This window comes from Clupea harengus, chromosome 11 (genome assembly GCF_900700415.2).
Source record: "Clupea harengus chromosome 11, Ch_v2.0.2, whole genome shotgun sequence".
NCBI lineage: Eukaryota > Metazoa > Chordata > Actinopteri > Clupeiformes > Clupeidae > Clupea > Clupea harengus.
In genome coordinates this window covers 16,017,124-16,038,813 of record NC_045162.1, presented here as the reverse complement: position 1 = coordinate 16,038,813, position 21,690 = coordinate 16,017,124, and the positions used below count along the sequence as shown (strand labels likewise).

Below are 21,690 nucleotides of genomic sequence, written 5' to 3'. Positions count from 1 at the left end.
GACAGTCTTGTTCATTCTATGCATTTTTGTATGGCTCTTTTGTGTGCTTTTATTGCATTTCTTTACATTTTGCTGGAATTCAGACAAAGACAAATCCTTAAAAATTGGGGCAAAGAATCAAGATGGTCGATATAGAAGTAGTTTTACTGACAACAAAAGGTGGATTCGTTTAAAGACACGTTCAAATGGAGGCATGCATCTAAAAACACATGCATATCATCAAGGCTCTGTTTTATCAAATCATTTGCTTCCTCTGTTCCAAAACAATAAGAGTAAACATAGCAATTTCATTTAGCAAAGAATTTACAGTAGAATGTAGAATTAAGTACAGAACAAGCAGACTGGATTTTTAAAAGCACTCTTGTAGCTTTCTGCTAGTCGGCTCACATCCACTAGCCTCACTCGTCCCACAGGGACCAGTTAAGGGTTCAGTGTCTTGCTCAAGGACACTTCAACATACCGCCAGAAAGAGCTCGCCTCCTCACAGGAACCCCTGCAATTCCCAGACCACCTTTCTTCCTTACTTACTGAGCAACCGCCTCCCTCCCTTTCCTCGATGCCAGATTATTTCTCATGCACTGTGATCGGAAGCCTCCCAGTGCCCCCCATTCTTAACAGTTGTCTGCCATCTTTCTCTGTTCTCTCTCTGCCTTCCTCTCCTCTCAGCATGTGACCAGCTCTCGCTGGGTGTGGCGGCCATCTTTGGCCCCTCGCACAGCTCCTCGGCCAATGCGGTGCAGTCCATCTGTAACGCTCTGGGCGTCCCCCACATCCAGACCAAGTGGAAGCACCAGGTGTCCGACAACCGGGACTCGTTCTACGTCAGCCTCTACCCGGACTTCTCCTCGCTCAGCCGAGCCATCCTGGACCTGGTGCACTTCTTCAAGTGGAAGACCGTCACGGTGGTCTACGATGACAGCACAGGTGAGAGAGCACGGGAGGTTCACAGTCACACCCCCTCAAGGCACCTGAAAGGTTTTCTAGAGTCCACCTCTGTTTGTTATAAGTTCATTAAACATTTTTTAGTTTGGATCATTGGTGATTTAAAAAAAGTGTTTTACCAGGATGTGCTGAATCCTTCTTAATCCTATCATATCCTTGTTAATATATATCATTGGCTTCTTTCTTAATATATATAATTGGCTTCCGTCTTAATATATATAATTAGCTTCTTTAGTGGCAAGATGGGACTGATAGAATACTCCTACGTATATATCTGCATTTAGATCACACACACACACACACACACACACACACACACACACACACCAACACACACACATGCACACACACACACACACACACACACACACACACACACACACACACACACACACACACACACACACACACACACACACATAAACACAGACACACATACAGCTTAAGTACTGCAGTGCTGAGGTAGCATATGCATAAGTCAGAAGATTGTCAGGTGCCTGCTGACTGCATCTTTTCTGAGTATTTAAAGTCAGAGCAGCATAAACTATATGGTGTGCTATGACAGGGTGTGTTCCTGAGGATTATAATATTACCATCCATTAGTGGCTAAATCCTTGCCTTTTTTTAGCATTGGCTTCAGTGTGCTACAGATGAGATGCCTGCTTTTCTAAACAGCATAGTCCACCGTAGCCATCACACAGTGAGCCTGCAGAGGAGACCAGTGGTTCCCTCCACCCGCCCACGCCTGTTTGGACGGGTACAGCATGTCCCCTTTCCCGCCTGAGTGCTCCGGCCCCGGGGGCAGAAGGGCTACACCACCCCCCCCCCCCCCCCCCCCCCCCCCCCCTCCTGCTCTCCCACAGGTCTGCTGTCCCGGCCAAAGCTCCCGGCTGACAGGCCATGGCGAGGTAGCGGGCACCGCCGCGGCAACAGCAGCCGGGGGCACCCGTGCCATATGCCAGGGGTCGGTAGCGGAGCCAGCGCCAGGGTTGACGGCCAGATTAGCCACCCCTCCCCCATCCAAGCCTTCATGCAGCCTCATCAAAGGGCCTAAATGGGACAGTGGGCCTCCGCTGCTCAGAGCATCTCTGGTGGAGCTCTTAGAGGGACAGAGCCGGCAAGAGTTGGGGAGGGAGAAAGTCTTTAGATGGTTTATCAGTGTTGAATTTCAGACTGGTGTACCGGCCTGACTTGCCTAGCTTATGTCAGGCAAATACCACGTCACTCAAACTGACAACAAGGAGATACGGATACACACAGCATGTATTAGATACGGCATATGTCACAGAATGTGTACACAGTATATCAGATGTGGAATACCGTACTATATACATGGGTATAGTGTGTTCAGATATACATAGTTGTACGGGGGGAACTGACACAGGTGCATACACAGGGACAAATTGATGTGGGACTTGCATTAGATTTAAACTGGACTAATGTGCTAACGTTGGCTTGATAGACATAGGATAGCCTTAGCCATAGGATATGGATATGGATGCGACTCACAAAGTGAACACACCCACTCCAGCATGCTGAAATCCATTAGGAAGAAGCCGTGCCAGACGAGAGCCGGGGCAACCCCACATCCATAGGAAACAATAACTGGGGTAATTGGATTGTTTGGGGACGCTGGGACTGCCTCTAATTTTCACTCTGGAAATGAGCTAGACACGCTGCCTGCCTTCTCCCCCTCTACACAGCTGAGCATTCCATCCGTTATGTGGTGTCACTGACTGAATGCTCCCTTTATGTGTGTGAGTGTACCACCGCTTAGCTTGTGCAAGTGACCGTGTATGTTCCTGTATGTCAGTGACCCCATGATTCCTCATGTTATGTCTGTGACCATACGCTCCCTTATGTTATGTCAGTGACCCCATGATTCCTTACGTTATGCCAGTGACCATTCGTTGGCCTTATATTATGTCAGTGACTATATGATTCCTTATGTTATGTCAGTGACTATATGATTCCTTATATTATGCCAGTTACCATAAGATGGCTTATGTCCTGTCACTGGGCTTGTCATCACTGTGGCATGTTTGTGAGCATATGATCCTATGTCCACATGAGTGTGTGTGTGTGTGTGTGTGATGGTGGATCATAAGCAGAGAATAGTGACTAGGCCACAGTGCAGCAGCGGCCCAACTCCTCTCTCCCTCCCCGAGCCTTCGCACACACACACACACACACACACACACACACACACACACACACACACACACACACACACACACACACACACACACACACACACACACACACACACACACACACACACACACACAGACCACACACACACACACACACAAACACACACACACACAAACACACACACAAACACACACACACACACGCACACACACGCACACACACACACACAAACCACACACACACACACACACACACACATGCCCTGTAGAGGCAGAGCAAGACTGGTCAGAGGAGATGTAGATGCCTGTCTGGTATTGCTATCTGTCATCAGGCAGGCGGGGCCAGGGTGCAGAGGAAAACGTTTTGGCTTTTGTGAGTTTGTGAGACAGCTCTGATGGGCTAGGTTTGTGTGTGTGTGTGTGTTATTTCTTGTGTATGCGTGTGTGTGTGTGTCTGTGTGTCTGTGTTTGAGTGGGCACCGTGTCCATTATTTGTTCTTCCTGTCTTCCTGTCTCTGGTCCTGTCTCAATCATTCTCTCTCTCTCTCTCTCTCTCTCTCTCTCTCTCTCTCTCTCTCTCTCTCTTTAACCCTCTCTCTCTCTTCAACCCACTCTCTCTTTCTCTTTGTCTCTTTCCCTTTCTCTTTCTCTCTCTCTCTTTCCCTCTCTTTCTCTCTGTCTCTTTCCCTCTCTCTTTCTCTCATTCTCTCTCATTCACTCAGGAGCGGGAGAGAGTGACAGTTTAAGTGCCCTCCTCATTGCGTTTATGGGCCAGTTACCGTGACAACATCTCAGCCAGCCGGCATAGCGCAGAGAGGGGTCAGAGGGAAGCTAGTCGGGTTACTTACCCCCTTCAAAAAAAAAAAAAGAAAGAAAAAGAAAGAAAGAAACAGCTTGGTTTTTGGTGCTGGCCCAATCTGTAATGGGAATCTTTGTTTTTCTGCCATTAAGCCTCAGAAGGTTCCTCAGGGGATTTCGGTTGTGTTGACAGGCACCACAGCTAACAATAAAAACTGGAATTGAATGTACAAAACAGCCCCTTTTAGTGCATTTCTCCCCTCAGCAGGAAGTTAATTTACTGTGTGCCCGGTGCGTGTAATTCTTTTATGGCGGCGTGTTTGACCCATGTAAGCCTGACATTTTTTTAATTGCGTTAGTTTAAAGGTCACTGTAGACAGCCCTATAGCTGCTTGCTCACTCAGGAGTGTCTGATTGTATGGCTGCCATCAAAAAGGGCTTATTGCATGTGGCTGGGGGAAAAGTTTAAGTTTTCACTGAAAATCTGATAGATTGTGTGTCTATGTGTGTGTGTGTGTGTGTGTGTGTGTGTGTGTGTGTGTGTGTCTTTATTGAAGTTGGTGCATTCGGGTTTAGGATAGAAATAATCGTAATTCTTGAATGTACAAGTATGATTATAATCAATTTCACGTTTGTGAGTCTATGTGGCACAAACAAGCTTTGTATGTGTGTGTGTTTGTGTGTGTGTGTGTGTGTGTGTGTGTGTGTGTGTGTGTGTGTGTGTGTGTGTGTGTGTGTGTAGAGAGGCTGGTGGGGTGCACGTATGAGTTTCTGGCTCCTGTGTTTGTGTTGCATTTTTAGCATCTGGCCCCAAGCGCACAGGGGGTGTCTATGTTTGTTAGCCACCGTGGCTTTATATCATGTGTTTGCTCGAGCAGAGAAGCCTATAAACGCATTTCAAAATCTGCTAAGAGCCTGAATTGAAGTGAGCAGCGCTGGAGCGCACCCAGACTCTCCCAAGACCCCTCCAGTAATCTGTTTCAATTTGATCTGTGCGACTGCTCCACACCAGCAGCCTCCCTACTCACAGTAATGAAGGGCCGAGCCCATCACACCGCTCGCGCTCCGCTCCTGCGCCGCAGATTCTTTCGTTTCATTTCGTTTTAGTGTTGTTGTTTTTTTCTTCTCTCTTTTCCCCCTGCTTTCTTTACATTCCTCCAAGTGCCAAGCTAATTTCAGTTTTTGCCGCTTTGCCGTAATAAGTGCTGTGATCGCTCTCGCCTCTGGAAATGCTTTTGGATAGGCACTCTTATGATTAATATTCGCTTATGCCATTACGCTGTGGGAATCTTTTTTTCTTCCCCTTCTTTGTTGTCTTTCCCCTGCACTCATATTTGAAAAGAGCGAATTTGTTTTGCAAAAATGTTAGGACTCTCATGGATTGATTCAACTTTTCATCTGCTCCTATAAAAAATGTATCGGAGAAAAAACAAAAAAAACAAAGCAACAACAACAGAAAAAAAACCCCAGCGCTTCTATTCTTTATACCCTGCTTATTTCATCCTCGTGCCCAGGCAAGCTCGTGCTTCATGGTGTCTGACGTCTCAAGATGGCACACAAATGTTAATTAATGCACTGCATCTGTGAGCGGCCTTGACAAGGTGTTCGAGACGAGCAGGCAGCATGCGCCGCTTTGGCAGCAGATGTTCCCTCGGACACACCCACCGACTGCTGCGCGTGCTCCCTTGAACGCGGCCAAGCCCGAAATGTGTAGCGCGCCGCTCGGGCTCTTGGAAGTCCTCTCTACCCTCCACCGTCAACGTTAAAACGTTCTGTCGGATCTGTTGGTCGCCTGCAGTCTGCTTGACTTTACAGGGCTGCAGAGGGGAATGAAAAGGGGGGGAGAATGGACACGTGAGTGTGTGTGAGTGTGTGTGAGAGAATGGGAGTAATTCCTGCAAATGTGGAATGTCTTCACAGTTTTTGCCGGTGCCGCTATTTAAACCTTTGACCAGAGATCGGTTTTAATCGTACTTCAATTTGTCCGGCACATATAATGGGACATAAATAAGCGTGTCGACGTGCCCCTGTGGACTGCATTAACCTTGGCCGGGCTGTCTAGAATTTCCTGCATCACGAGACACCGTCCCCATTTCTCCGCTATCTTGTGGTGCACCTCCACAGATGGCATACTGGAAGGAAACACACTCTAAGGTTGTCCCCCTGGTAGTATATTCCCACCGCAGAAGAACCACATCTCCATGGCTGAAATGTGCATGCTGCCATCTTTAAGGGATTTTGTTTTATTTGGGCACACTTGATCGATGCGGTCTGGGCGGATATTTATCACAGGCTGATATGTTTCACGCTCAGGAACCCCCCGACAGACTGCTAATAAACGCTTTGAAGGCGATGAAATATTCATGCGGAGTTAAATGCAGACCCAGGAACGGTCTGGAGGCATTAGACCCAGTCAATACAGATCACCGCTGACAGTTGTGTTTCACTTTCACTCTCTTTCTCTTTCTCTTTCTCGTTCTCACTCGTTGCCTCACTCTCCACAACCCACCCCACCCCCCCTCCTCTCTTTCTCTGGGCTCCTGCCCTGTGCTCTCTCTCTCTAATCTGTGGAGTAGAAGAGAAGGAGTGAGAGAGGACGGAGAGGAAAGAAGAGAGGAGAGGCATTTGAAATCCTTCTAAACCATTCAAAGGTTGAAGGACATTTCATCGCTGTGGACATCATAGTATTTACTCACACCATCGTACTTCCTCCCACAGCAGCACGTTTACCTACGCAAATACACTTCTATAATGAAACCTGGCTCGGCATGGATACAGCAAATGAGGTTTATATTCCATGAAAATACCTTTCTTAATTACTACCTGCACTAAAACAGAACATTATCACAGTGCAGTCTTCACACAATGCATCAGTAGTCCAGTGTTCTTTTTTTCCTTTGCCATACCCAGCTGAATTAACAGTGACTGCTTCCAGCTGTACCCAGATGGTATGAATGCCCTTAGTGATGCATGGATTCTATGATATCGGTGCTTGCGCTGCTGCTGCTGACCTTCCTTTAGCACAGCTGATGACGCATCTCCAGCATTTGCGTGGGCACCCCTGCAGGGCTGTGTCGTTTGGCAACGCGCGGTGCTGAATTACGGGGGGCCTCCTAGTGGCCGTGTGAGGCTGTCGGGCTGAAGGAAGGCCTGGCCGCTAAAGCAGGGCTATAGGTCGAGAGTCCTACAGCGGCACGCACTCGAGCGGAGCGAGGAAATAAACAAATAACGGCACCAGCCAAAAAGGGGCGGCAGGGGAGCCGCTGCCGCCGGCGGAGAGGAAAACATCTGGCTGCTTTTCCATCCCTCACTCCGGAACGAGGGAGGAAGGAGGGGAGGAAAGGATGAAGGGAGGAAAGGAGGAAGGGAGGAAGGGGGGGGGGGGGGGTGATGTTGTCTTTCTGTGAGTTTGCCGGAGGAGCTGCTGAAGCGAAGCCTGCTGCGATGAGACTTGTGAGAGCTGTGCTCAGCTGTGCTTTCTAAAGTCTGCGTCATGTGATAGGTGCTGTGGTGGTCAAACGTCAGGTCATCAGGGGAGCCCGGGGAGAGCCTGTCTTTTAGGACTCAGAGCAGTGACCTTCACAGGCATCAGTCTGCAGCAGCTCAGTGCCTGCCCTTTTAAGCAGGAGCTTCAAGATAAATGTCGTTTCAACTAAAGACCTGGTACAATGTGTTTGAGGCCAGCAGAAGGATGTTAAGTCAGACAATGTCTCTGTGTCTCTGCTCTGACTGGCTTTTTCCCTAGCCACAGATGTGCTGAGATGTCAGGTGTAACCCTGTAAAGCAGCCTTAGACTAGAACTATATTCGCATCCAACTGTTGTGTTGATTTTTTTTGGCCACAGAGTCTATATTATATGACTAGTGGTCCTGGTTAGAACAAAGGATTCTATATTTCACACTGCACTTCTCCACTTTCTCAACAAACTACTTACTACCATACAGAAAAGAAATGGCATTGAAGCTGGTAGATGTAGGCATAATCTTCTTGAATAGGATAAATAGCTTTCAGACTTGTTTGTGACGTACCGGCTCAAGGTACGCAACATAAATGGGGAGACCACGCACGATTTCAATAATAAGTGAATTTAATAAATAATAGGCGTTTAACACAGACTAGCAATACTGGAATAGTAACATTAAATACGTGTGGTGCAAGTCAGTGTAGAGGAATAACCCAAAATGTGGTGTGGATCAGTATAGGAGCAACAAACAAAACACAACGGAAGCACAAAAGCCGCGAGGAGGAGAGAGAGACCGCCATGTTGGAATCGTAGCCTTTATATCCTCCAGCCAATCACGCGCACCTGAGCAGAGACAAGGACAAAACCAATATTCCCATCTGCCCGTGGGCGGGTTAGCTGGGTCGTCACATATCCCCCCCCTTAAAACAGAAGCCCGCCGAGATGGGATTCTGTCATTTAGTATACATCCAAAAACATTCCAATAAAGCTTCCAAAAAAAACAACAAATATGACAAAACACTTTATTCACCATCCTCAACCGATCTGTCATATCCACTCTGACACACCATACAACACTCACACTGGGCCCATTCACCCCATCACCACCTCTCCCGCCACTCCACCTCCTGACCCTCAGCAATTCTGGTACTTAGAAAAGCAGTTTAAGATGATAAGGGACAGATATGGAGAAAGGAGAAATGAGACAGGCAAACAACTTACCCAACCACACCCGGGGCGCGTCACAGCGCATCGGCCATTACATTATCCACCCCTCGAATGTGGTAAATTTGTAAATGGTACGGCTGTAAAAACAAAGCCCAACGCATCAAGCGTTGATTTGGGTTCTGTAATGAATGCAAAAATGTCAGTGGATTATGATCTGAGAAGACGACCACTGGGTGGGCACCACCCCCCACATACACATCAAAATGTAGAAGCGCCCACACCAATGCCAACGCTTCTTTCTCAATGGTTGAGTAGTTGAACTGGTATTTGTTGAACTTTCTTGAAAAGTAACAAACGAAGGACGGTCAAGTCCTTGGTCATCTACTTGCAACAACACTGCGCCCGCCCCAACCTGGCTCGCGTCCACCTGGATTTTAAACGGACGGTCAAGCCGAGGAGCCGCCAGGACCAGTGCAGTGCTCAGTAACAGTTTGGCATTGTCGAATGCCTGTTGACACTCCGGTGTCCAACTAAATTGAGTCTTTCCTTTTAATAAGTTGGTGAGGGACGCTACCACGGTAGAAAAGTTTAAACAAAAACTCCGATAATAACCTATCATGCCCAGAAATCTCATCAATTCCTTTTTTGTTGAAGGACGAGGAAAACCATCAATGGCCGTCACTTTGGCTCGTACCGGCCGCACTTCTCCCTGCCCGACTACCTTCCCCAAATAGACCACTAATTCGCACTTTGCCAAATTTACTGTCAAATTGGCTTTGGCAAACCTTTCGAACAAAGCAGACAGACGCAACAAATGACACTCCCACGTATCACTATAAATAACAACATCGTCTAGGTACACAGCGCAACCCTCAAGGCCAGATATTACATGATTCATAAGCCTCTGAAAGCTGGAAGGGGCATTTCTTAAACCAAATGACATGACATTATAGGAGTAGAGACCTGATGGTGTAACGAAGGCAGCTATCTCTTGCGCCCGCGGCGTTAACGGTATTTGATAGTAACCTTTTAGAAGGTCGCACTTTGTGACAAATCTAGCAGACCCCACGCGGTCCACACAATCCTCTATTCGAGGCAGCGGAAAAGAGTCGGCCTTAGTCACTTGGTTTACTTTGCGGTAATCGGTGCAAAATCTGAATGTCGAGTCTGGTTTAGCCACCAACAAGCATGGTGAACCCCAGCTCGAATAAGATGGTTTAGCCAGGCCATTGTCCAGCAAGTACTGGACCTCACCCTCCAGGATTTTTTGCTTGACTAATGGAACACGATAGAACCGTTGTTTAATGGGCGCAGCGTCTCCCACATCAATATCGTGCTCAATCAGATTCGTACATGTCGGAGTATCGGAGAACAAAGAAGAAAAGGAAAAAATCAAAGACTTTAACACATCCCTCTGGCTATCAGGCATATGACTTACTAGGCCATTCAGATTTTGAAGCATCTCAGAATTTTTTTAACCGTGGTAACAAAATACTGTCATCGGGGCCGCCTTCATCCTCCACCTCTGCCACCGGAGGAGAGTCTGAAACCACGCCACCGGCAACAGCTAGAACAACAGCATCAACCTTTTCACCAGACACGTCAGCCCTTGAGGACTGAGTGTAATACCGTTTTAATAAATTGACATGACAAAGCTGAGTTGCTTTTCTCCGTTTTGGTGTGGCAATCAAATAATCAAGCTCTGCCACCTGACGGACAACAACATGAGGACCGGTAAATCGCGCACGAAACGGTGAGCCAGGGATGGGCAACAAAGCTAAAACCTGGTCACCTGGACTAAAGAGCCTATGCTCTGCTTTTCGGTCAAACACTTTTTTCATCCGTGCTTGAGATTTACCCAGATTTTTCGCGCCACACTGCCACGCTAAAAACAATCTGCGACGAAAACCATCGATATAATCAATAAGATTTACCAGAGGCTCAGATTCTTGTAAGCCATCTTTTAACAATGACAGCGGACCACGGACTTTACGCGCGAATACCAACTCGTTTGGACTAAAACCAAGACTGTCTTGCAACACTTCCCGAGCAGCCAAAAGCAACCATGGTAGACCATCCTCCCAGTCGTGCTGGAGCTCAGAACAGTATGCACGCAACAATGATTTGAGTGTGAGATGAAAACGCTCAAGAGCACCTTGGCTCTGAGGGTGATAAGCACTGCTCAAACTGTGGCTTATTCGAAGATGTTTTAAAACTTCGGCAAACACCTTAGACGTAAAATTGCTGCCTCTATCCGATTGTATTACTTTTGGGATACCAAATACTGAAATAAATTGCGAGAGAGCTTTGACAATTGACTTAGTGTTTATACTTCGTAACGGGTATGCAGCGGGATATCTCGTCGTCTGACACATCACTGTCAACATGTGAACCGCACCAGACTTCGATGGAGGCAATGGACCCACACAATCGATCAACAAGCGCTCGAAAGGCTGGCCCACTGCTGGAATTGGATGCAACGGCGCGGGTTTAATGGACTGGTTCGGCTTTCCAGCTACCTGACACGTATGACACGTCTTTATGAACTCTGCCACGTCTCGATTCAAGCGCGGCCAATAGAAATGTTGCAATAGCCGGCTGTATGTTTTCCGCACGAGTCACGACACAGGCCGTGAAAACATCAGGGAATTCTATAGCGCAATCGTCCGGCCTAATAGCCTCCATAGGCTCGATGGTTACGATCGGTGGGGCTGGCCCACTGGGCCACACTTTATCTCTGGCTAGATGATTGCCCAAGATGACATCAACCCCTGGCACTGGCAATACTGGGCGAACTGCCACAACCACCTCCCCTTGCACAAGATCGGAATTCAACCTGATTTTATGCAGCAGACCAGATGTCTCGTCGGTAATTTTACTAGAAATTACCGACATATCTACCAATTTTGATTTCACACATTCTTGGAGTTCTTGTTTTTTTAAACCCTTCGGAATATCAAATTGGTAGTGTACCGCAACCTGACCCAATTGCTCTTTTGTCAAACTATCCAATAAATCTTCGGTTGGAGACGTAAAAAAATCCTCTACTTCTATGGTAGGCATTTCAATTTTCTCTACAATACCTCTCTATTTACAAGAAAATGCCCAACTGATCCAATTATCTGCCATGAACGCAGCAGTGCAAAATCCGCAAACCAGGCACAGGCGAACCAACCCCATTTACCACACAAGAACAAAGAGCTTCCCCGCATCTACCTCCCACAAAAAAAAATACCCTAAATATTACTAATCTGACGTCTTCAGTACGGCTCAAGGTACGCAACATAAATGGGGAGACCACGCACGATTTCAATAATAAGTGAATTTAATAAATAATAGGCGTTTAACACAGACTAGCAATACTGGAATAGTAAAGCAATGAACATTAAATACGTGTGGTGCAAGTCAGTGTAGAGGAATAATCCAAAATGTGGTGTGGATCAGTATAGGAGCAACAAACAAAACACAACGGAAGCACAAAAGCCTCCGGCCAGTCTCCGAGGAGAGAGAGACCGCCATGTTGGAATCGTTGCCTTTATATCCTCCAGCCAATCACGCGCACCTGAGCAGAGACAAGGACAAAACCAATATTCCCATCTGCCCGTGGGCGGGGTTAGCTGGGTCGTCACACACTGCACTTCTCCACTTTCTCAACAAACTACTTACTACCATACAGAAAAGAAATGGCATTGAAGCTGGTAGATGTAGGCATAATCTTCTTGAAGAGGATAAATAGCTTTCAGACTTGTTCATCTTACATTTGTTTTCCCCATGATGGGAAAGAGTACTTAGGGCTCAGAGCTTTTCCTGCTAAGAATCATGACAAAGCTTCTTACAGTTTACACACGTGGTGTAGGCTACTGTAGCCAATATGTTACCAATGATGGAAAAACACCAGGCTGGAAGGTCTATACGGACATTATGGGCCAGTAGAATGTATAAGAGTGGTAATATGGCGGGGGAAAATAGGTGGTGCATACACAATAAGAGAACTGGATTCTCCTTCACAGCAGGTGGTGTGGTCTGTTTCCCCAGATGTGTGAGAGCCGTCCTACCTAAGACCAGAGAGTCCTCTCATAAGCTGACTCGATGACCCCGTGGCCAAAGAACCAGAAATCTGCATGTCCATTATTAGGAGTCACCGTGTTTCCTGCCTTCCACACTCAATTGGCATTCAGGACAGACAATATATGAGATGAATTGGCAGCATTCAGGCAGCACATTCAGCTGACTGAAGACTCGGATGAGTCGGAAAATAGAAAGAGAGAAAGAGAGAGAGAGAGAGGAAGACAGAGAGAAAGAGAAAGAGAAGGAGGGAGGAAGGGAGGGAGAGAGAAAGAGAGGGAGGGAGAGAGAGAGGGAGGAAGGGAGAAGAAGACTGAGCCTGACATGTTCAAAGAGGGATGGATTTCATTAAACTTGGATGACATTAGACCATCTATTCATAGGGAGTCCTTATCTAGCTCTAATTAAAACCAAGGGAATCAAATGAATGCAGAGTCTAACTTCAATTATACTAGATACATATTTGTAGTTTCTTTTCCAGAATGGCAATAGGCTAAGGCGCTGTACATTCAGCTGCCTGAACCATTCCAAGTGTTTCCCATGTATTACTGTGAGTGTTTATTCAGTGTCCTTGGCCCTGGAAAGTTTTTGATTATATTTTTAATATGGTTCTATTTCATTGCTTCGTCTTTTCAGCTTCAACAGGTCTTAGATTGCTTAATGAACAATTTCTTGTTACAACAGAAAGAAACTGAACTAAAACTGAAACTGAAGCTTGAAATTTGTCTGCTTTTTTCTCTCTCTCTCTGTCTCCCACTCTCCCCACCCTCCCTTCCTTTCTTTCTCATTCTCTGCATCCTCCCACACCTCTCTCTTCCTCCTCTCCTTCCTCTTCCTCCTCAAGGTCTCATCCGGCTACAGGAGCTCATTAAAGCCCCCTCCCGATACAACATCCGGTTAAAAATCCGGCAGTTGCCAGGGGACACGAAGGACGCCAAACCTTTGTTGAAGGAGATGAAGCGGGGGAAGGAGTTCCATGTCATCTTCGACTGCGGCCATGAGATGGCTGCTGGGATTCTGAAGCAGGTGAGGACCCGGCAACTACTCACACAAAAGCATCTCAAAACATGAAAGCTCACACACTTGCACATACATACACACACACACAAACACACACACACACACTTACACACAGACACACACACACACATACTTGCACACACATGATCATTTGCACGTAGACACACACACACACACACACACTTGCACACACATGCACACTTGCACACAGACACAGACACAAACAGACAGACAGACACACACACACACACACACACACACACACACACATTGCTTTAGATTGTTCACTTATTTCGGATTTCGTCACCATGCTATTTTATCCATCTCAAGGTCCATATTTCTATCTCAACTCAATGATGTAATATATGTAACAATTTTCAATACATATCTTTTGGTTGGCACGTCAGTGCACCTCAGAACATGTTCACCAGAGCACAAGTGCCATGAGTACACATCTCCACATGTGCAGCTGCTCCAAAACGGCTCGGGGGGAAGACGCTGGTATTTTAAAAGGAAACATAATTAGCAGCGTTCATGTTTCCTTCGGCTCACAGGCATGATCAAATATTAAAGATAGCATGATTCACTCTGGCACTCACTCACAGGCCTTTTTAATCAATCTCAGAGTGGTGGATTGGTAATGAAGGTCAAGGAGACTCATCATTAGTGGCATATGAGATATGTTCCGCTAATGGGGAGTAATGATCCACTGGAATGTTTTTGTGTGATACTCCCCAATCCGTTGCACTCCTCTTCTGAAACTCTGTTAGAAGTCATTTAGGACTGCGTGACGACTTCCTCACTGTCATACAGAGTTAGGCTGAGTGAGTGGCTCATCGCTTGAAGTGCTTGGATCCCAAACAGGGCCATCTGAATTGGGATGGTTCATTCGAAACTTTGTTGTTATCTAGCCAATTAGAGTGGGTGAGACAGTGTGCTGCGCAGACCATAAAAACCTTAGACTAAGCAAAAAAATAGGAATCATATCAGCAGAAATTAAAAACCTAAATCTATTAGTGTCTTTTTACGATAAGCACAGCTTACCTTACAGGCCGACAAGCAAACAGTCTGACGCCTGCCTGCGAATAAGTCCGCTGTGTGACTGACAGCTCGCCTCCCCATTGGCTCAGGCTGTCCCTCTCGCTTGTCGGCAAGAAAATGAGATGGGTCTACTGGGACGCAGATATCCGGAAGGCTCCCTGTCGATCCCGGACACTTAGCGGGCCCAAGACTGGCAGCAATTACAGCCCTGACCCCGGTCTATTTAATCACACTCTTTAGCTTCTACTTCCATAATAATCAGTGCTTCATAATGTGCCTGAGAGTCACTGGCTCAGACTGGTCCACCTGCTCATCTGCAGAGGAAGGCTGTGTGAGGCTCGAGGAGTGATACGCTTGAACTGAGCATTCAGCTTCAAACATGCTTAGGATTCTTGAATATGCATATGAATCAACATACGTCTACACATCCCCATACAGTATACATATACAAATAGCAGCACAGGCAAACATCATCAAACACATATACTGTACATATAAATAGCCATGGGAAGAAAACGCACACACATACACGTGGACCTTTGCCACAGATATAACTTGACTGGATTATATTTATTTTGGCATTGGAAGCGACCATCTCTGTCTGTTTGTCTATCTGTCTGATTTTTGTGTTTGATTCTTTGCCCCTCTGTCTTCTAGGCTCTCTCCATGGGGATGATGACAGAGTATTACCACTACATCTTCACCACACTGGTAAGGCCATCTGCTGCATAAAGCGTATAAAACATGAACCTCTCTTTTGGTTTTGATGTCGCTTCTTTCATCAACATTAAGGGACAGGTGTGCAAACTGCTCTGTTTGTTCTTTTATTCTGCCTGTCAGTCTCCACCAAGCTCTAGAATTAGTGCAAATTGTTTTTAAGGACTGTTATTGTGTTAGTAGGCACGGGCATAAATGCTTGCCAAGATGTTTTTAAAGTGCTGCAAAAGCCTTTGTTGCTGCTTGTTGTGGAGTCCTTTTCAGTGGCAGATTTCTCTCCTGGATTGTATGACCATGAGAAAAAACAATTAAACCTTTTTCGAATTTAGAACAGAGTGGTGGAGGGTCGGAATGGTATAGGACATTATTTCCCCCCCAAGAGAGATAGATGCGTTGATGAATGGATAGACAGGGCAGTAAAGGAGGAGTGGGTAGGCTTTGTGTGTTCAGCCTCTTTCATCCACACTGAACACTCATCCTTGTGTTTCCTCTACTACCAGGGATTTTTTAGTACACACTTGACATTTTAGATAGCTAATAATGTTTCTGGTATTTTGCTCCACCAAACCTTGACCTCTTCACTGTGTGTCCTTTTCCAAATTTCAGACAGGTGCTTTTTTCTCCCTCCTTCTGTCATTACGCTCTCTCTTTCTCACAATGTGTGTGTGTGTGTGTGAGTGTGTGTGTGTGTGTGTGTGTGTCTCACCTTCGTTCCTTCTGTCTCTTGCCCTGCGTGGGCTTGGGCTCTCTTTTTTTGGTCCCAATTTCAAGGCATTATTATAACTGTATTAATATTTTCCATTGGAAGTGAATCTCAAAGACATCAGAGGCTAGATGCACAGCTTGAGTTCACATCAAAACGTTTGCCTTTTGTCTGGCGCTCCCTTTGGTGGGGGAAAGTATGCTTTTGGGAGCTTAAAAAAACGAGCATCTCCCCCTTCAAAAAACCCTGTTCCTGACTAAGCCAACACTATTGCCAGGTGAATGATTTAAACCCCCTCCCCACCTTTCTCTCTCCCCTATTTCATCCCTTTTTTTTGTCCCTTTATGGTAAACGATTCTTCCTATTCAGTGTTTATACTGAATATACTGAGCCAGATAAGCGTGCAGGAGATGCGGGCCGTATGACACAGAGATGCTCCAGCAGAGTGAGGCCAGGGTTGACTTTGGCAGGCGGAGGAGCCAGGGCTGGAGGTTTAATTCTGCCACCGCCGTCAACAGCTCCGCCACAGAGACCGCATATGTCCCCCATTCACTGCCAGATCTGACTCTCCCAAAGGCTGGCGTATATACACTCTCACGTCAGCGTACAGAGAGGAAATCTACTGTTGTAAGGGCGCAATCTATATGCAATACAAACAAGTGACTTTCTAAAAATGTAGGGTTATGCTTTGTTTGTCATGGATTTGAATGTGAATGATTATTAGTATTATTTTTTTATTTGTTTGATTTTCTTTATCTACACAAATCATTTATAGCTTTTTTTGAAGTGTTTCACTTCATCACACCTTTTCATCTTTTATGGGAGCAATGCCACTAAACCAATCCTAATATTACATTGTTATTACATATAAGTTACTCTGTAATTGATCATTTATAAACACCACTGGTTTAACATTTGTTGTATTCAGATGTCTATGACATTTTGTAGATGTTGCATGCAACAACTAAGGTAAGCTGTCGTGTGAGACGGTGTCTAGTTGTGTTATGTAACCTTATTAGTCTTTGGTATGGCAAATTAACCATTCTGATCATTCTAACACTGTTATATCAATAGTGACAGGATATGGCATCTGCTGTGATATATTTATGTCAGTGTTATGTCTCTCTGACGGCGGAGCCTTAAAGTCTCACTGCTAGGGATTAAAACTCAGGTGCCTCCCCACCCTTACCTGCACTTATCTGTAAATAATACACTGCATTTCATTGGCTTAGTTCCTGTGATCTAATCTAATTGACTGTGTGTCCTCAGGACCTGTTTGCCCTGGACGTGGAGCCATATCGCTACAGTGGCGTGAACATGACAGGCTTTAGGATCCTGAACACCGAGAACAGCCAGGTGAACGCCATCATGGAAAAGTGGTCTATGGAGCGCCTGCAAGCCCCGCCCAAACCCGACTCCGGTCTGCTGGACGGCTTCATGACGGTAAGCTCCCGTGGGGGTTCTGAATTAAGAGTGGGTGAATTAACAGCGAAAGGTTTTCGTCAACTAAAGGAAATCAATAGATACTGGTATCCATGATCAATACAAAATGCATCAAGACGCATATCAAGATCAAGCACAAAAAGAGACATCAGAATCAGAATCAGTATCAGAATAGTATTTATTGCCAAGTAGGTTTACACCTACCTGGAATTTGTTCTGATGTATAGGTGCATACAGTAAACATAAAAACATACAAACACAGTAAGTACTACACATAACATAAAACATAATAACACAGTAAGTACTACACAAACACAATAAGTACTACAATTCAATACAAAAAGCAGGGCAGGAGTGCAAAAGTGGATGTGCAATGTGCAGTGTGCAGTGTGCAATGTAGTGTGTGTTAACATAACACAGGCTTGAGGTGTGGGGGCGGGATGAGAGTCCACGTCAGGTGGCCTTGTTACTAAGGCCAACGGCAGCCGGGAAGAAGCTGGTTTTGTGGCGTGAGGTTTTGGTCCTGATGGACCGCAGCCTCCTGCCGGAGGGAAGGACCTCGAAGAGTTTGTGACCCGGGTGTGAGGGATCGGCCACAATCTTACCTGCCCGCCTCAGGGTCCTAGAGGCGAACAGGTCCTGTAGAGATGGCAGATTGCAGCCAATCACCTTCTCGGCGGAACGGATGATACGCTGCAGTCTGCCTTTGTCATTGGCAGTGGCAGCAGCATACCAGACGGTGATGGAGGAGGTGAGGATGGACTCGATGATGCAGGTGTAGAAGTGCACCATCATTGTCTTTGGCAGGTTGAACTTCTTCAGCTGCCGCAGAAAGTACATCCTCTGTTGAGCTCTTTTGGTGAGGGAGCTGATGTTCAGCCCCCACTTGAGGTCCTGGGAGATGATGGTGCCCAGGAAGCGGAAGGACTCCGCAGTGTCGACTGGGGAGTCACTCAGGGTGATGGGGGTGGGTGGGACTGGGTTCCTTCTGAAGTCTACGACCATCTCCACTGTCTTCAGAGCCTTTAGCTCCAGGTTGTTCTGCCCACACCAGGTGACCAGATGGTCAATCTCCCACCTGTAAGCAGACTCATCCCCCCCAGAGATGAGCCCAATGAGGGTGGTGTCGTCCGCGAACTTAAGGAGTTTGACGGACTGGTGACTGGAGGTGCAGCTGTTGGTATACAGGGTGAAGAGTAGAGGGGAAAGAACGCAGCCCTGAGGGGAACCGGTGCTTATAGTCCTGGAGTCAGAGACATGCTTCCCCAGCCTCACGCGTTGCCTCCTGTCAGGAAGTCTGTGATCCACCTGCAGGTGGAGTCAGGCACGCTCAGCTGGGAGAGCTTGTCCTGAAGCAGAGCCGGAATGATTGTGTTGAAGGCAGAGCTGAGGTCCACAAACAGGATCCTGGCGTAGGTTCCTGAGGAGTCCAGGTGCTGGAGGATGAAGTGAAGGGCCATGTTAACTGCATCGTCTACAGACCTGTTGGCTCTGTAGGCAAACTGCAGGGGGTCCAGTAGAGCAGTGTTTCCCAAACTTTTTTTCTGGGGACCCATATTTTAAAAGTGGAAAGCCTTCGCGACCCTAGCCAATAGACATTATTCGTAAATCACAAAATAAAGGTGGATTTGACCATTATTGAACATTAATGAGGATATTTTATTATTTTATTTTATATATTATATTTTGTTGTTATTTCAGAACTTGTAGGCCTACTGCCATTGTTAATAAGCTATCTCAGACTGAGTGATCACTTCTCTCTAAACAATTATTACTAAGTTTTAAATAATGAAAAGTAATGCAATTGAACCAGCAATATTAAAATAAGGTATCCAATAAGTGCCTATTTGGACATTAAATGTAGGCTATTGAAGAAAAAAAAACATATAGCCCATTTTTTCTTCTTTTCAACATTCAATTGAACCAGCAACATTGGAACAACATATGAAATAATTACAAAAAGATTACAAATTATACAAAACTTAACATTTCAACATTGCTAATGGGATAGGTGGGCCTGTCTGCGTTTTTCTAGCGCGTTCCAGTCCGGGGTGCAGGAGGAGAGAGCACAACGCATATCAGGCGCAGTATTCAGTCTGTTTCTGTGCTTTGTCTTCATTTTTGTGAGCACAGAAAATCACAATACACATACAGTATATGTAGTAGTGAAAGGAATATGCATAGAAATACTGGCCCTACTGAGGACAGGATATTCTGACGAAATGCTTATCCAGAATGATAAGGTCACAGATCCATAGCGTCTTTGCAGAGTGCGATTGCACATGGGCTGCAACAACTCGGTTTCTTCTGAAGGACTAAGCGCCAACTCAAGCAAAGACTCAGGACTCTCAAATTCGAAGGGATTTTGGATCCACCTTTTATCATTCAGAATGACATAACTCTCTGAAAATAGCGATCAAAGTTCTCAATAAGCGCAGCGAGATGAGTTTGAATAAGCGCAGAGAGGTGTTTCACTTGTGTGGCCGCAACATCATGTTCTTCTACGTGCTGCAACACAGTGGGACACATGTAGTGACTTGGGTCTGGCCTTCTGAGTCGTGCAAGCCACAGCTTCAATGACTTTTGGAAAGCCTGAACATTTTTCCCCTTAAGGAAAACATTGTCGTGCCGTCCCTGTAATTTTAAATTCAGTTCGTTGAGGGATGAAAAGATATCAGCCAGATAAGACCAATTGAGAAGCCAATCATCAGTGAGTAATTCGGCAAGAGCGGATATTTTTCTGGATAAGGAACGCATGAATTTCATGTCTAAGTTCATAGAATCTGGTCAAAACTCTGCCTTTGGACAACTAGCGCACTTCAGTGTGAAACAGTAAGTGCGTGTGTTCTGCTCCCATGTCAGTGCACAGTTGATCAAACAGCCGGTTGTTAAGTGCGCTGGCCTAATAACTTCGCTCAGTGTTTTGTCGAAAATACCCAAATTAAACAAAAATAACACTAGTCAGATTAACGTTTGCTTGTCAAAACATAATGTGACAAAGTCATTTGTACAGAAATTAGACCGGTATATGTAAAAGCAGGAGGAAAGCATATTATTATCTCGAAAACCAACGCGGTGAGTGGAACGAAGTGGGAGTGTCCGATAATTGACGCAGGCGAAAACGTACTCATGTAACGTGTCACCGTAAACATTATTAGAAATACGTTTTCTTGCGGTGTTAAACGAGTCGTACAAGTTAAAAAGGACAAATATCTCTTTCGAAAACCGTTATTTTGGGTAAGCTTATACATAACGTTAATATATAAATAGACTTAGCATATCGATTTTTTAACAAACTGTCCGATAACTGACGCAGCTACAGATGCAGATCTTGACAAGGCGACCCAAAAAAAATCTCTTGCGACCCAGCAGAGGGTCGCGACCCAGTCTTTGGGAAACAATGCAGTAGAGGGTCAGTGATGGCTTTGAGGTGAACCAGCACCAGACGCTCAAATGCCTTCATAACCACAGAGGTCAGGGCGACATGCCCCACATAGACAGTCAGTTTCAATCATAGTTGCAGTTGCATATATTTTTCATCAGCCTCTCCTTTGAAGTGATAAGTGTGATTGTTAGGCAGTGTATCTCATGTGTGCCTTATTTTATTTCTGGTTTTATCTGACTATAGTTTGCACAGATGACAGCAGCTGTGTGACTTATAATGCGTTATAATGCATCATGTAACCATGTCTGACGCTTACAAGCACTGACATTCCATTTTCTACCTTTACCAATTTCTTTCCGTGGCCACATACCTGTATGCTTTCAGGATATTTCTGCTACCATTGTGATGCACACCCTGTTGGGAGGGTTAACAGTTCTCAGCAAATTGCATAGCGCCATGTAAGACCTCTGGTGTTTCCCTCATGTTATCAGAGGAGAGACGGACGGAAAAATTGCTTTTGGACATGAAAAAAAAATGCCAACACACACCACCAGACTCCCCCTTCCCCCTCCACACACACACAAGCGTGATGATGAGGGAACCCCAGCTGCACAACCCCCGTCCAAACGCACCCCACCCCAGGGATCTAACTCCTGATGTCCAGTGTGTGCAGGAGACGACCCTGTGAGTGATAAGTGGGACCCCTGTTAGAGGGATCTGAAGAGCCTATGATAACAGCACAGAGGCGTAGAGGAGAAGGAGAAGGCAGCTCCTCGGCTCCGGATCCACACTG

At 45.9% G+C, this 21,690-nt stretch overlaps 1 protein-coding gene across 2 annotated transcripts in view; it reads left to right on the top strand.

The window, feature by feature from the left end:
• The window catches only part of grik2 (glutamate receptor, ionotropic, kainate 2), a 165,618-nt gene that overhangs the window by 56,585 nt on the left and 87,343 nt on the right, over positions 1–21,690 (top strand). For both annotated transcript variants that reach the window (XM_031575743.2, XM_031575744.2), the window contains exons 4-7: positions 667–924; positions 13,433–13,614; positions 15,307–15,360; positions 17,339–17,512. In XM_031575743.2, coding sequence (XP_031431603.1) covers positions 667–924; positions 13,433–13,614; positions 15,307–15,360; positions 17,339–17,512 — 668 coding nt within the window. The remainder of the gene's footprint in view (positions 1–666; positions 925–13,432; positions 13,615–15,306; positions 15,361–17,338; positions 17,513–21,690) is intronic.